The 17,137-nt window shown below is 49.8% G+C and overlaps 1 protein-coding gene across 1 annotated transcript in view; it reads left to right on the forward strand.

Annotated features, from left to right (window-relative positions):
• Positions 1-898: 898 nt before the first annotated feature.
• The window catches only part of LOC311108280 (uncharacterized protein), a gene marked incomplete at both ends in the record, with an annotated part of 29,071 nt that continues 12,832 nt past the window's right edge, over positions 899-17,137 (forward strand). The window contains 2 exons of the mRNA XM_084150902.1: positions 899-907; positions 1,403-1,540. Of these exons, the coding sequence (XP_084007028.1) occupies positions 899-907; positions 1,403-1,540 (147 nt within the window). The remainder of the gene's footprint in view (positions 908-1,402; positions 1,541-17,137) is intronic.

The raw sequence follows: 17,137 nt of genomic DNA on the forward strand, positions 1-17,137 counted from the left end.
ACACTTTGACATTTTCACTGCTCTAATATTACCTGAACACAAACACCCCCCTCTCTACTACTCCCTCCCTCTGTGTTTTCTCCTCCATCACCACCCCTCCCCTCCTTTCTCTTCTCATTGGCTCAAGCATATTACTGAGGAAATTGGGGCCGATGAAGTCTGTCACTGTGTGACCCAGAGCTAACAGAAGACAATGAGAGAGAATAAGAAAGAGGGGGAAGAGGGGAGGGAAACAGACGGGTGTGGAAGTGTAGAGGAAACAGGCAGAGGTAATGGGAAGAGGGGAGGGAAACAGAGGGACAGAATGGGAAGAAACAGAGAAAGGGACACAGAGAGAGGGAAAGCAAGAGAGAGGGAGAGAGAGACTCAAATTAAATTCCCATCATGTCAGGGTAGAGCAGGATTCAGTAGTGTTTATTGGCAACTCCTAGCCTCAGGGAAATTACATTCTGCTGCAGAGAGTGAACACACTGACACACACACACACACACACACACTGATAGACAGCTGTTTGTGTCCTAAGGGGTGGCTGCTGAGGAAATCCACTCACGTCAAGTCACTCTAGACTGGGTGTGTGTGCGTGTGTGTGTGTGTGTGTGTGTGTGTGGGTGGGGGGAGGGGGGGGGAGAATTTTTGGATTGTATCCTCGGCTGGCCCATGTCTCCTCTATTAAATCAAGATTAACCACACCAACACAAGTCTGTTCATTTTTTTTTCTCCCCAATTTTGATCTTGTCATGCATCCTACGAAACATGACCCGCCTAATCGTGCTCCTTAACACCCGCCAGCTTAACCCGGAAGCCAGCCGCACCAATGTGTCAGAGGAAACACCGTTCAAATGGCGACCGGGGTCAGCCTGCAAGCACCCGGCCTGCCACAAGAAGTCACTAGGGCACGATGAGCCAAGTACAGCTCCCCCAGCCAAACCCTCCCCTAACCCGGACGATGCTGGGCCAATTGTGCACCGTCCTATGGGACTCCCGGCCACGGCCGGTTGAGGCACAGCCCAGGAATGAACCCGGGTCTGTAGTAACGCCTCTAGACCGCTGCGCCACCCAGGAGGCCAACACAAGTCTGTTTTAACGTGGTGACATGAAGATCTAACGTAGCGTTATGAAGGTTTAACGTAGTGTTATGAAGGATGAAATTGTCCCACTCCACCCTGCTGCTTTCCATAAACACCACTGAGGGCAGAACATCTGGAGTTGACAACATAACTAACATTTCTCTCTCTCCTTCCCTCTTTCTACCCTTTCTCTCTTTCTCCTTCCCTCTCTATCTCTCCACTAATTTCTCTCTCTCTCTCTCTCTCTCTCTCTCTCTCTCTCTCTCTCTCTCTCTCTCTCTCTCTCTCTCTCTCTCTCTCTCACTCACTCACTCTCTCTCTCTCTCTCTCTCTAGGATCATGGTGAGAGTGCAGCAGGTACAGTGGAGGATAATGGGAAGTCGAGTTTTTTCTGTCAGCTGTGTGAGAAACAGTACCTGAGACACCAGGAGTATGACAACCACATCAACTCCTACGACCATGCACACAGACAGGTAATAAACACACACAAAAACAAAAGCACAAACCTCCCCTCACACACACACAGACCAAGTCTTCCAGTCTCATCCCACACAGAGAAACATAAAATAAACATAAAGCTGTTGCTTAGTTGTCATTGTTCTGAACATGAATTACAGCAGCCCAGAGTTAAGGCTTTGTAGTTGCCAGCGGCAAAGACATGAAACAAGCTATAGGTGCGGCAGAGAGACTATAGCTATGGGCATTGTACCCACACACACACAGATGCACGCACACACACATACACACACACACACACCAGATGAACTTCCAGCAGAAGAGAGATTCCGAGCTGTAATGTAATCTGTGCTGGCTGTTCTGTTTGTGATTCAGTCTGTTCTTCTTGTCAGGGGTAGTGAAATAAACATGTTGGGATTGTGTAACACTACAGAAACACATTACACACTGATTATGTACTGATGTTTTTGCACTGATCTTAACTTTTTTTGTACATAATGTTTCCACCATCCTTTACTTTGACCGAAAAGAGCTTCTGGACATCAGAACAGAGATCACTTACCTCGATTTGGATGAGGATTTCTACTTCAATGAGTCGGGTTGACTGACATAGTGCTCATCCCGGACCAGGCCCAAATCCCCGACACTCGAAGATGGACGAGGCGGTATTATAGAGGCCAGCGTTCTGGATACCTGACGAGACTACATCGGCGAGTGGATAAACCGCCTCTTCCCTCAAACGTGCAATCACTGGAGAATAAACTGGACAAGCTCAAGTTTAAGACTATCTTATCAACGTGATCTGAAGAACTGTAACATCCTATGTTTCCCTGAGTTGTGGCTGAACAAGGACATGGAAAATATAAATCTAGATGTTTTTTCTATACATCGGCAGGACAGAACAGCAGCGTGGGGTAAACTTTGGGGGGGCTGGTGCGCAAAGAGAGTTTTCAATTATAAACCAATGCTGGCACTAAGACGGCACTCAACGAGCTGTATAGGGCCATAAGCAAACAAGAAAATGCTCATCCAGAGGCAGCGCTCCTAGTGGCCGGTGATTTTAATGCAGGAAAAATGAAATCTGTCTTACCTTATTTCTACCAACATGTCACCTGTGCAACTAAAGGCGGTAAAACTCTAGATCATCTTTACTGCACACACAGAGACACATACAAAGCTCTCCCACTCCCTCACCATCCATTTGGCAAATCTGACCATAACTATATCCTCCTGATTCCTGCTTACAAGCAAAAACTCAAACAGGAAGTACCAGCTCAATACGGAAGTGGTACGATGAAGCGGATGCTAAGCTACAGGACTGTTTCGCTAGTACAGACTGGAATATGTTCCGGGATTCATCCGATAGCATTAAGTAGTTTACCACAGCCGTCACCGGCTTCATTAATAAGTGCATCGACGACGTCGCCCCACAGTGACTGTACGTACATATCCCAACCAGAATCCATGGATTACAGGTAACATCCGCACTGAGCTAAAGGCTAGAGCTGCCGCTTTCAAGGAGCGGGACACTAATCTGGACGCATATAAGAAATCCTGCTACGCCCTCCGACAAACCATCAAACAGGCAAAGCGTTAATTCAGGACTAAGATCGAATCCTACTACACCAGCTCTGACGCTCGTCGGATGTTGTAGGGCTTGCATACTATCATGGATTACAAAGGCAAACCCAGCCATGAGCAAGAGTACCAGACGAGCTAAGAATACATGAGAATGCTGTTCATTGACTACAGTTCAGAGTTCAACACCATAGTGCCCTTCAAGCTCAACACTAAGCTAAGGACCCTGGGACTGAACACCTCCCTCTGCAACTGGATCCTGGACTTCCTGACGGGCCACCCACAGGTGGTGAGGGTAGGCAACAACACATCCACCACGCTGACCCTCAACACGGGGCCCCTCAGGGGTGCGTGCTTAGTCCCCTCATGTACTACCTGTTCACCCACGACTGTGTGGCAGCGCATGACTCCAACACCGTAATTAAGATTGCCGACGACACGACGGTGGTAGGCCTGATCACCGAAAACGATGAGACAGCCTATAGGGAGGAGGTCAGAGACCTGGCAGTGTGGTGCCGGGACAACAACCTCTCCTTCAACGTCAGCAAGAGAAAGGAGCTGATCGTGGACTACAAGAAACGGAGGGCTGAGCACGCCCCCATTCACATCGACTGGGCTGTAGTGGAGCTGGTCGAGAGCTTCAAGTTCCTCAGTGTCCACATCACTAAGGACCTATCATGGTCCATACACACCAACACAGTTGTGAAGAGGGCACAACAACACCTCTTTCCCCTCAGGAGGCTGAAAAAATTGGGCATGGGCCCTCAGATCCTCAAAAAATTATACAGCTGCACCATTGAGAGCGTCTTGACTGGCTGCATCTGACCGTAAGGCGCAACAGAGGGTAATGCGTACAACCCAGTACATTACTGGGGCCGAGCTTCCTGCCATCCAGGGCCTCTATACCAGGCAGTGTCAGAGGAAGGCCATACAAATTGTCAAAGACTCCAGCCACCCAAGTCATAGACTGTTCTCTCTGTTACCGCACTGCATGCGGTACTGGAGCGCCAAGTCTGGGACCAAAAAGTTATTGAACAGCTTCTATCCTCAAGCCATATGACTGCTGAACATGCTACCCTGACTATTTGCATTGACTCCCTTGCACCGGCTCTATGCACACTCACTGGACTCTACCCACACACTCACACATACTACACTGACACTCCAACACACACATACAGTGAGGGAAAAAAGTATTTGATCCCCTGCTGATTTTGTACGTTTGCCCACTGACAAAGAAATTATCAGTCTATAATTTGAATGGTAGGTTTATTTGAACAGTGAGAGATAGAATAACAACAAAAAAATCCAGAAAAACGCATGTCAAAAATTTTATAAATTGATTTGCATTTTAATGAGGGAAATAAGTATTTGACCCCCTCTCAATCAGAAAGATTTCTGGCTCCCAGGTGTCTTTTATACAGGTAACGAGCTGAGATTAGAGCACACTCTTAAGGGGAGTGCTCCTAATCTCAGTTTGTTACCTGTATAAAAGACACCTGTCCACAGAAGCAATCAATCAATCAGATTCCAAACTCTCCACCATGGCCAAGACCAAAGAGCTCTCCGAGGATGTCAGGGACAAGATTGTAGACCTACACAATGCTGGAATGGGCTACAAGACCATCGCCAAGCAGCTTGGTGAGAAGGTGACAACAGTTGGTGTGATTATTCGCAAATGGAAGAAACACAAAATAACTGTCAATCTCCCTTGGCCTGGGGCTCCATGCAAGATCTCACCTCCTGGAGTTGCAATGATCATGAGAACGGTGAGGAATCAGCCCAGAACTACACGGGAGGATCTTGGCAATGATCTCAAGGCAGCTGGGACCATAGTCACCAAGAAAACAATTGGTAACACACTACGCCAAGAAGGACTGAAATCCTGCAGCGCCCGCAAGGTCCCCCTGTTCAAGAAAGCACATATACAGGCCCGTCTGAAGTTTGCCAATGAACATCTGAATGATTCAGAGGAGAACTGGGTGAAAGCGTTGTGGTCAGATGAGACCAAAATCGAGCTCTTTGGCATCAACTCAACTCGCCGTGTTTGGAGGAGGAGGAATGCTGCCTATGACCCCAAGAACCCCATCCCCACCGTCAAACATGGAGGTGGAAACATTATGCTTTGGGGGTGTTTTTATGCTAAGGGGACAGGACAACTTCACCGCATCAAAGGAACGATGGACGGGGCCATGTACCGTCAAATCTTGGGTGAGAACCTCCTTCCCTCAGCCAGGACATTGAAAATGGGTCGTGGATGGTTATTCCAGCATGACAATGACCCAAAACACACGGCCAAGGCAACAAAGGAGTGGCTCAAGAAGTAGCACATTAAGGTCCTGGAGTGGCCTAGCCAGTCTCCAGACCTTAATCCCATAGAAAATCTGTGGAGGGAGCTGAAGGTTCGAGTTGCCAAATGTCAGCCTCGAAACCTTAATGACTTGGAGAAGATCTGCAAAAGGAGTGGAACAAAATCCCTCCTGAGATGTGTGCAAACCTGGTGGCCAACTACAAGAAACGTCTGACCTCTGTGATTGCCAACAAGGGTTTTGCCACAAAGTACTAAGTCATGTTTTGCAGAGGGGTCAAATACTTATTTCCCTCATTAAAATGCAAATCAATTGATAACATTTTTGATATGCGTTTTTCTAAATTTTGTTGTTGTTGTTCACTGTTCAAATAAACGTACCTTTCAAATTATAGACTGATCATGTCACGCCCTGGCTCTGGGGACACTTGTATGTTGAGCCAGGGTGTGAGTTTCCTTTGGGTATTCTTGTTTTTTGTATATCTATGTTGGCCAGGGTGGCTCCCAATCAGAGACGGCTGTAGCTCGTTGTCTCTGATTGGGAGTCATACTTAGGTAGCCGTTAGGCATTCATTGGGTGTGGTTTCTTGTTCCGTGTTGGTTCGTGTATGTAACCAGGGACGTCACGTTTCGTTTTGTTGTTTTGTTCGTGTGTTCATTCAAATTAAATAAAATGTTCGCATTCCACGCTGCGCCTTGGTCCTCCTCTGTTCCCGACGAGCGTGACAGAAGAAACCACCAAGACTGGACCAAGCAGCGTGTCCAGGAGCCATCGCCAGGGAGATCTCTAGCAGATCTCCTTCGCCTCCTCGACTGGGTCAAGCCGGGTGAGGAAGAGAAGGGCTTGACATGGAGGCAGAAGGGCGAAAGGCTGGCGAGGGACATGGAGACCTGGTCCACGGGTAGGAGAGACGGCCAGAAAAGTTTTAGGGGGGGGCTAACGCCGTGGACGACGGGCCAGCAGGAGACCGCGGCAGAGCGGCCCAGCGGGTTGGCAGAGGAGGCCGCCAGGTTACGGGGGCCACTGGTCGAAGAGGGGATGGAAGGTGTAGAGGCACGGCGAGAGGTACTGGGGTGTGTTACCAGTCCGGTCCGGCCCATTCCAGATCCCTGCGTAGGACCAGTGGTGTGTGTCCCCAGTACGGTCCGGCCTGTTCCTGCTCCCCGCACCAGGCCAATGGTGCGCTTCGTCAGCCCGGCTCGGCACGTTCCTTCTCCCCGCACCAAGTCAGTGGTGCGCTTCGTCAGCCCGGCTCGGCCCGTTCCTGCTCCCCGCACCAAGTCAGTGGTGCGCTTCGTCAGCCCGGCTCGGCCCGTTCCTGCTCCCCGCACCAAGTCAGTGGTGCGCTTCGTCAGCCCGGCTCGGCCCGTTCCTGCTCCCCGCACCAAGTCAGTGGTGCGCTTCGTCAGCCCGGCTCGGCCCGTTCCTGCTCCCCGCACCAAGTCAGTGGTGCGTTTCGTCAGCCCGGTTCGGCCCGCTCCTGCTCCCCGCACCAAGTCAGGGGTGCGTTTCGTCAGCCCGGCTCGGGCCGTTCCTGCTCCCCACACCAAGCCAGTGGTGTGCGTCGTCAGTCCGGCACAGCCCGTGCCTGTTCCACTGGTGCCTGGTTCAGCACCGGTCAGCTGCTTCACGCCGGACCAGGGGTACTTTGGGGGGTTGGAGAGGGAGTGGGGATCAGGCCCGGAGCCGGATCCGCCGCCAAGGTGGAGTGCCCACCCGGTCCCTCCCCTGTGGTGTTTGGTTGGCGCGGCCGGAGTCCGCGCCTTAAGGGGGGGGTACTGTCACGCCCTGGCTCTGGGGACACTTGTATGTTGAGCCAGGGTGTGAGTTTCCTTTGGGTATACTAGTTTTTTGTATATCTATGTTGGCCAGGGTGGCTCCCAATCAGAGACGGCTGTAGCTCGTTGTCTCTGATTGGGAGTCATACTTAGGTAGCCGTTAGGCATTAATTGGGTGTGGTTTCTTGTTCCGTGTTGGTTCGTGTATGTAACCAGGGACGTCACGTTTCGTTTTGTTGTTTTGTTCGTGTGTTCATTCAAATTAAATAAAATGTTCGCATTCCACGCTGCGCCTTGGTCCTCCTCTGTTCCCGACGAGCGTGACAGATCCTTGCTTTGTCAGTGGGCAAACGTACAAAATCAGCAGGGGATCAAATACTTTTTTCCCTCACTGTACACAAGCACATGCATATTGACGCCACATACACACACACTCACACAGACACACTTTCACACTCTTTACATACGCTGCTGCTACTCTGTTTATTATCTATCCTGATTGCCTAGTCACTTTTACCTCTACCTACAGTGCCTTCAGAAAGTATTCATACACCTTGACTTATTCCACATTTTGTTGTGTTACAGCCTGAATTCAAAATTGATTAAATATTATTTTTGTCTCACCCATCTACACACAATACCCCATAATGACAAAGTGAAAACATGTTTTTAGAAGTGTTTGTAAATGTATTGAAAATTAAATATCTAATTTACATAGGTATTCACACCCTTGAGTCAATGCATGTTAGAATCACCTTTGGCAGCGATTACAGCTGTGAGTCTTTCTGGGTAAGTCTTTAAGAGCTTTGCACACCTGGATTGTACAATATTGCCCATTATTCTTTTCAAAATTCTTCAAGCTCTGTCAAATTCATTTTCAAGCCTTTCTTTAGATTTTCAAGCAGATTTAAGTCAAAACTGTAACTCCGCCACTCAGGAACCTTCACTGTCTTCCTGGTAAGCAACTCCAGTGTATATTTGGCCTTGTGTTTTATGTTATTGTCCTGCTGAAAGGTGAATTAATCTCCAAGTGTCTTGTGGAAAGCAGACTGAACCAGGTTTTTCTCTAGGATTTTACCTGTCCTTAGCTCCATTCCATTTCTTTTTTATCCTAAAAAACTTCCCATTCCTTAACGATTACAAGTATACTTATAACATGATGCAGCCACCACTATGCTTGAAAATATGGAAAGTAATGTGTTGTGTTGGATTTGCCCCAAACATAACACTTTGTATTCAGGACATAAAGTTAATTTCTTTGCCAGATTTCTTGCAGTTTAGTACCTTATTGCAAACAGGATGCATGTTTTGGATTATCTTTATTCTGTACAGGTTTCCTTCTTTTCACTCTGTCATTTAGATTAGTATTGTGGAGTAACTACAGTGGCTTGCGATAGTATTCACCCCCCTTGGCATTTTTCTTATTTTGTTGCCTTACAACCTGGAATTAATTAACACTAATTCTAACCTTAACCCTAAACAATAGCATTTGACGCAGTTGGTCAAATGTTGTTTGTTTACTATTCTTGTGGGGACTTCTGGTCCCAACAAGTATAGTTAAACACGTCCACACACACACACACACACACACACACACACACACACACACACACACACACACACACACACAGCTGGATAGAGAGTTAGTTATGTATTATGTATGCATCTGAGTAGGAACATGATTAATATTTCCCACAGACCAGCATGTGGCATCAAATACTCAAAGCTCCTTACTGTATGCTACCTACACACACACGTACGGAGGCACACACACATGAATACACCAGTGTAGACATGCACGCATGCACTCAAACACACACATAAACACTCCCACACACACACAGCAGCAGTAGAACACATCAAAGCCGTCTATAGTGAGCTGACAGTGGGATGTTAAGCAGTGAGCGATAACACACAGAGACACTCGTTTGTGTTCTGCTCACTACAGATTAACCTGAAAACTGTCAACGTGTGGGTGTGTTCCTGGATTAGCAGGATGAATTTATCTGACATTGATTTGCAGCCACGGGAAGTATGATGGTGAGAGTGTGCATGAATAAATGCGTGCTCATTTGAGTGTATCAAGATGTGCCTTTAGGGTTTACTGTATGTGTGTGATTTTGTGAGAGCAAGGGAGGAGAGTGAGAGAGGAGGGGTAGAAGGAGTAAGGAGGGATGAGAGAGAGAGAGAGAGAGAGAAAGACTGAAGAGAGGAGGGAAGGTTTGACTGAATGACATGTCAGGCAGAGTTGCAGGAAATAATCAGCTGTTGGGATAGATAGTTAGTGGCTAGATAAAATGATAGATCTGTTGTTAGATCAAATGGAGACTACTAGATAGTAAGTTAGTTGTAAATATGATCAACTAATGAGAGAGAGAGAGAGAGAGAGAGAGAGAGAGAGAGAGAGAGGGGGGGGGGGGGAGAGAGAGAGAGAGAGGGGGGGGGCGAGAGAGAGGGAGAGAGAGAGAGAAAGAGGGAAAGAGGGAAAGAGGGAAAGAGGGAGGGGAGACAGGAGAGGAGAGAGGCTGATAGAATAGAGGAGAGTGAAGCAGCTATTGTCAGACACCTTACATCCCTCTACTGCCTGAAGACAGACAGACACACACACACACACACCTGCCAAGCGCAGATAAAGGCAGGATGAAAAAGTATTAAAAAAGGAAGGCAGAGAAAGAGAGAAAGAGACATGACTCACTATTTCCCTGAAAGAGCTGGCACACCTGAAGGAGCAGACCGATAGAGAGGAGACACACATACACACACACACAGTGCAGTGATCTGTTTCTCGGTGCTGATGATACAGAAATGGTGCTTGCTGTGATCTTTGGAGTTCCAGGTTCAGTTCTAGAGGGTTCTACGGAGTTAGAGAGGAGTTCAAGGTTCAGTTCTAGAGGGTTCTAGGGAGTTAGAGGGGAGTTCCAGGTTCAGTTCTAGAGGGTTCTAGGGAGTTCGATAGGAGTTCCAGGGCAGTTCTAGATTATTCTAAGGAGTTAGAGGGATTTTAGGGTCTTCCAATGCAGTTCCTGTAGTGCTGTCTATGCTTTATTTATCCTATCAGTGGTCTGTAGTTTCAGTAACAACAGCATCTCCCTGCCATACTTCAGTCAATATCTTCAATGTTAGATTTCAATAAGAAGGATTATCACTGAGATTTGCGTAATGAAGTAAGTTTCCTAAATGATCCTCTTATGATGAAGTCCATATTAATGTGACAGATTGTTGCTGGCATTTAGGCTGATGATTGAAGGGTTGATACATGGCAACTTGCTGAGAGATGACAACCTGACAGACTGCAACACTCATCATCATTAGACTTGTAACACTGTCAGTACTCAATCACCACCATTCTCCCTGTCATACAGTTTTTGGCAGATGATGTAGAAACAACATGTTTCTCTCCATCAGAGTCTGTAGACACACACTTTTGATTGATACAATTCACACTCGGAGATAGTTCTTCCCACAGACAGAGGGAGCTGAAACAGAGTTCTATATCGTGGAGCTCCGCCCCATAGGGGAGCTCTGCTCCTATTGGTTTACCCTCTGCCCTAAGGCAGCATCAGCCTGAGTCAAAATTATGCACACACCTGCAGCCAATAGGAGTACAGGTGTCCCTATAAGAGAGGATGCCTCCCCTCAATCAGCCTCCCTTTATCTTCAGCGACTGGACTAGACTGAAGAAGCCAAGAAGAGACGAAGAAAAGACTCAGGACGAAGAAAACGCCGTCGAATTCCATATCATCGACGTCGTCCAACAATGAGCACACCAGGAGATTTTCCACCCCCAAAAGCTATTTTCAGAGCTCAATGCAGATGCTCCTCCATGGCGGCCGGCGACTCCCACGACTTATGTTTCGTGTGTTTAGGGTCCCAGCATGCCAAAGAGGGCGTCTGCAGTCCCCCTAACTGCGCCTCCTGCGCCCTCCTTTCTATGAAGGAGAGGAAGCAGCGCTGGGCGTTTTTTAGGGAGGATATTCCTCTAGAGGACGTGCTATCGATACTAGCCTTTGCTTCAGAGGCGTCATCTGACGGCGCAGACTCAGGAGATGATGGGGACTATGAGGAGGAGGCAGGCATTCCTATGGAACAGTCAGACCCCGTCCCTCATACATTCAAGCCCCCCTTTCCTTTGGTTAGCGAGAGGGCTTGTAGTTCCTATGGCGATGACGACACAGCTCTGAGAAATCAGAAGCCCTGTCCATCGCCGCAGTGTCTCTGAGAACTGACTTTCCCGGACTCATTGAGAGAGCTGCCAGACGGTTGGAAATACCGCTGCCCCCTATTCCCTCCGCACCGGAGGTTGATTTAATGGAGGGCGGCCCTTATTCCAGGCCAAGAAGAGCGGCAGAGCCACTAGCTCCAGCTATGCCTTCGTTGGCTAAATACGTCGAGGGCTCATGGGAGGCACCTTTAGCGGCGCGTTCGCCGGCTAAATCGTACCTCCCATTCACTAGAGTGGAGGGAAGGTTCCAGGGCCAAGCTAGGGGAATCCCCAGGTTAGAGAGCGCCATGGCGGCGTATCTCGTACCGGGTTCGAGTCCCTGGCCCTCTTCCAAGAAGGTCACCTTGCCATCTCAGAAGGACCGTCTCACAGCACAGCTGTTAGAGAAGTCCTTCAATTTGGGAGCCCAGGCTGTAGCAGCAGCCAATAACTTTGCCCTCTTGGCAGCCGCTCTGTCCCGTTTAACCACGGGCAAGACAGAGCTGGAGCCAGAGGAGGTGGAGGAGGCGTCTAGGATCTCTGGCACCATCCTGCACCTAACACAGGCATCGGCCGTCTGCTCGGGGAGGTCCATGGCCACTTCGGTGGTCGCGGAGCGACACCTCTGGTTGTCCCTGACAACCATGAAAGAGGCAGACAGGATGTCCCTTTTGAACGCCCCCCTCTCTGACGACGGGCTCTTTGGAGTCGCCGTCAAATAGGCGACTGAGAGGTTCTCAAAACTGGACGAGGAGAAGAAGCAGCTGGCCAGACACCTGCCACTGGCAGGGAGGTTAGGCCCTGCACCTCCACAAAGACCATCCACTTCCGCCCCCCAGAGTAGACAGAGTTCTACAGCGAGGCGGCGTATCCGGCGCCAGTCGGCGGCCACAGGAAGCAGGAGAGCGGGCCCAGCCCCCCCAGCAGCCACGGTGGCCCCATTGCAGCCGGCGAGGGAGGTGGTGAGAGCGCCGACCTGGGCCCCTAAGGGAGGCCACAAGAGGAGGCGCACATGACGGGACGCGGGGGAGCGGATGGAGGACACGTCGATTTCGAACATGGCCACTGTTCCCCCCCACCCTTCAGTTGAAGGGATGGGTGATGATGTTAATGTCTTGAATGATGTGTTTAATAAAGAGTTGACTCCACCTGACTTTGTCAAAAAAGAGCCCCTTTTCCATAACACGTCTGAGAGCGTTCAAATCTCACCCTCTCTTTCCTACCACTCTAAGCGCCGTTCAGCCCACCAGGGGTGCGTTGCTGAACAGGCATTCAGAGTAGGTACACATAACACTTCAAGTATAAGAAGTGCTTCACATAGCAGGCAGCAGTCTCTGTCGGACTCTGACATGATGACGCAGCCGCTATTTGGGGATGGCGCACTATCACAGACTAAGGTCTCGGTTAGTGCGATTCAGGCCCATGCTGCGTTCACGGAGGGACTAATTACTACGGTCACGAAAGTGTCCAACGTATCGGCGCCCCCACCTCTTTCTGAACGCGCCAAAGCTCACCACACTGAGCGTAATTCAGCCCACCAGAAGTGCAGAGTTGAACACGCACAGGAGGTGAAAGGGGAAAAGATACCAAGACGCCGTCTTGGTTTATCTCAAAGAGACCTCACATTACAGACTCCAAGGAGTACTGTAGTGAGTGCCTCTCATAGCAGGCTGCAGTCTCAGTCAGGAGACATAATGACGCAGCCGCTATTTGGGGACGGCGCACTATCACAGACTAAGGTCTCTGTTTTGCGATTCAGACCCATGCTGCGTTCACGGAGGGCCTGATTACTACGGTTACGGGTATAGCCAATGTATCGGCGCCCCCACCACTCACAGAACGCGCTGATGCTCACCACGCTGAATGTGGCTCAACCCACCAGAGGTGCAGAGTTGAACACACACAGAAGGTGAAGGTTAAGAAGGTATCAAGGCACCGCCTTGTGTTACCTCATAGAGACCTCATATTACAGACTCCTAGGAGTATTGTAGTGAGGGGCTCTAATAGCGAATTGCAGTCATCTGGGATGATGACGCAATCGCTTGCTGGGGATGGTGCACTGTCGCAGGCTGTGGCCACGGTCAGTGCAATTCAGACCCGCGCTGCGTTCACGGAGGGCAGGAATACGACGGTTACGGGTTTAGACTGCTCCTCCTTCTTGTTCAGAACGCACTAATGTTTCCTCTCCCTTTCATGGGAGGCCCGCCTTGGGCTGTTCCACCACCTCGGTGTTGGAGAACAGCGGCGGCAAGGGCCATAGAGGAATACAGGTCCTTCCTACTGAGTGTACCACAGCTTCGCGCTCGGCCGCTTTCTCTGCATTGCTGGCAGTGGCAGCGAAGCTGCACCCTCTCACGCTGGCTAGAACAGACGTTGCAGAAGGGTTATGCTCTCCAATTCCATCGGACCCCACCCCCATTCAGGGGAGTGGTGGAGACGGTGATGAAAACGCCCGAAAAAGTGGCCGCTCTGGTTTCAGAGATTACGGAACTTTTGGCGAAGGAGGCGGTCACAGTAGTTCCCCAGGAGCAAAGGAACAAAGGGCTATATTCACCCTACTTCCTGGTGCCCAAAAAGACGGGGGGAATGAGGCCGATATTGGATTTACGCATTCTCAATGAGAGCGTAACCAGATGGCCCTTTCGAATGCTAACGACAAAACATCTGCTGGAATGTGTCCAGAAAGGAGACTTTTGTACGAGCATAGACCTAAAGGACGCGTACTTTCATGTGCCGGTACAGCTGCGTCACAGGAAGTTTCTGCGATTCGCCTTTCAAGGGGTGGCGTACAAATACACGAGGATGCCATTTGGGTACGCCCTGGCACCTCGCACGTTTTCCAAGTGTGTGGAGGCGGCATTGGAACCGTTGCGTCGTCAGGGAATACGGCTACTAGCCTACCTAGACGACCTACTGGTTCTCGCCCCGTCAGCAGAGCTGGCGATCACTCACACGACACAGACAGTGATTCATCTCACACGTCTGGGGTTCGCTGTCAATTGGAAAAAGAGCGCGCCCTGGCCCAGTCATCAGATTGTCTACCTGGGGATACAGCTAGACACTGTAATGATGAGGGCTCGAATTTCAGACCCCCGAAGGGTAGCCTTGTTGCTAGCCCTGAGGAAGTGTCGTCCGAATCACACGGTGACGGCGCTGTCGATCATGTCACTTTTGGGTCTCATGTCGTCAGCCCACTCTGTGGTTCCGCTGGGACTCCTGCACATGCGCAGGATGCAGCGATGGTTCGCCCAACTAAGACTAGACCCATTGCGTCAATGTCATCGGTTGGTGGTGGTTCCCCTCTCGCTCAGTGCAGATCTGAACTATTGGAGAAACCCGCGCGTTCTCACGCACGGAGTCCCGATAGGCAAAGTGTCCTCTTACATCCCAGTGTTCACAGATGCGTCTCTGACTGGATGGGGAGGGACATGTCAGACCCAAGCGATAGGAGGTGTGTGGCCTCTTTCGAGTCGCCACATCAACCTCTTGGAGTTGGAAACGGTTCGACTGGTTTTGACCCACTTCGCGTCTACCCTTCGGGGTCGCGATGTGCTGGTCTGGTCAGACAACCGGACCACATTAGCCCACATAAATCGCCAGGGAGGAGTCAGGTCTCCTGCTCTCCATCGGGCGGCAGAGGAATTGTGGCTGTGGGCTCACGAGCACCTTCGCTCATTGAGAGCAGCACACATTCCGGGCTACTTGAACGTAGGAGCAGACCTCATGTCAAGAGGGGGTCCTCGAGACGACGAGTGGTGTCTGCATCCGGACATTGTTCTCCAAATTTGGGAACAGTTCGGGAGAGCCGAGGTGGATCTATTCGCGTCACGCGTGAACGCGCAATGTCCCCTATGGTTCTCTCTGAGGGAACAGGACGAACCGCCACTGGGAAGAGACGCTTTTGCGCACCACCCGTGGCAGAGAGTTCTTCTGTGTGCATTCCCTCCGCTGTCCTGCATTCTCCCACTGTTAGCCAGGGTGAGGTCAGGAGGGCTGTCAGTGATATTGATAGCCCCCGATTGCCCAGGGGCTCCTTGGTTTGCGGAGATGAGTCAGATGTTGATTGCGCCACCTTGGCCAATTCCACATCGACGGGACGCGTTGTCTCAGGCGGGGGGCACGATAGGGCAGTTGCCCATAATCGGCCAACCACTGAAGGCCTGGCTGCTGAGAGGGACAGTCTAGAGCGCCGTGGGTTATCTGAAGCAGTGATCAGGACCATACAGGGTTCACATGCCAGTTCCACTTCCAGGATGTATGCCAGTAGATGGAACGTGTTTTCACGATGGTGTGTCACACAAGGTGTAGACCCCATGAGCTGTCAGGTTGAGAGTATTCTCTCTTTCCTACAGCTTATGTTTGATAAGCAGCGATCGCCCTCCACCATTAAGGTGTTTGCAGCGGCGATTTCAGCTTGTCACGAGGGGTTTGGCAGAGACAATGTCTTTTGCCACCCTCTAGTGAAACGTTTCCTATTAGGGACGCGGCGGCTTAGGCCAACACCTAGAGCCACGCTTCCTCAGTGGGATTTGGCTTTGGTACTCGAAGCGCTATGTAAGTCGCCGTTCGAGCCATTGAATCAAATACCCCTCAAGATGCTGTCTATGAAGACGGAACTGTTGCTCGCTTTGACTACTGCTAAGCGTGTCAGTGATTTGTGTGCTCTTTCGACGAGACCCGACTGCCTGGCCATTAATGGCGATCTGAGCAGAGCGGTGTTACGTCCTAACCCGGCATTTGTGCCGAAGGTTATTAGGAGTTCATATAGATCACAGAACGTGGAGCTGTGGGCTTTTTCTCCCCCTCCTCATAGGGAGATGAGTGAGGAAAGGCTCCATCGCCTGTGCCCAGTACGCGCCTTGGCGTGTTACGTCGAGCGCACAGCAGCGATTAGGTCATCGCCTCAGCTGTTTGTGTGTCACGGTGCGGCTGCACTAGGTAGACCACTTTCGAAACAGCGTCTGTCTCATTGGCTTTGTGAGGGCATTGAGACAGCTTATGAGGCAGCGGGGCGACAATTGCCTCAGGGTATCAGAGCTCACTCCACTCGTGGAGTAGCAGCTTCTACTGCCCTTTTCAGAGGAACAGGGGTAGAGGATATACAGTGGGGAAAGAAAGTATTTAGTCAGCCACCAATTGTGCAAGTTCTCCCACTTAAAAGGATGAGAGAGGCCTGTAATTTTCATCACAGGTACACGTCAACTATGACAGACAAAATGAGGGAAAAAAATCCAGAAAATCACATTGTAGGATTTTTAATGAATTTATTTGCAAATTATGGTGGAAAATAAGTATTTGGTCAATAACAAAAGTTTCTCAATACTTTGTTATATACCCTTTGTTGGCAATGACACAGGTCAAACATTTTCTGTAAGTCTTCACAAGGTTTTGGCTTTGGTACTCGAAGCGCTATGTAAGTCGCCGTTCGAGCCATTGAATCAAATACCCCTCAAGATGCTGTCTATGAAGACGGAACTGACCTCTGTGACACGTGACTTCCGTCTCGCTTCCGCATTGTCTCCGTGCTGCTCTGCTGTTTGTTGCTACTTGGCTACCTGCCAAACTATTCACGTTTTACTTTTAATAAACGTTTAATCAATCTCTGTGTTCAACAAATTTACCAACTTTTTAGTTTTGTCCTCACTCATCTTTTTTCGTTAAACTTTTTCACCCCGGACGTTTATCCCGAGACAGAAGAGTCATTTTCCTGTGCGTTTTAGCTGCCAACTTTACGTTATTTTCCGTTTT

The sequence above is a fragment of the Coregonus lavaretus genome (genome assembly GCF_964263955.1).
Source record: "Coregonus lavaretus genome assembly, chromosome: 3".
NCBI lineage: Eukaryota > Metazoa > Chordata > Actinopteri > Salmoniformes > Salmonidae > Coregonus > Coregonus lavaretus.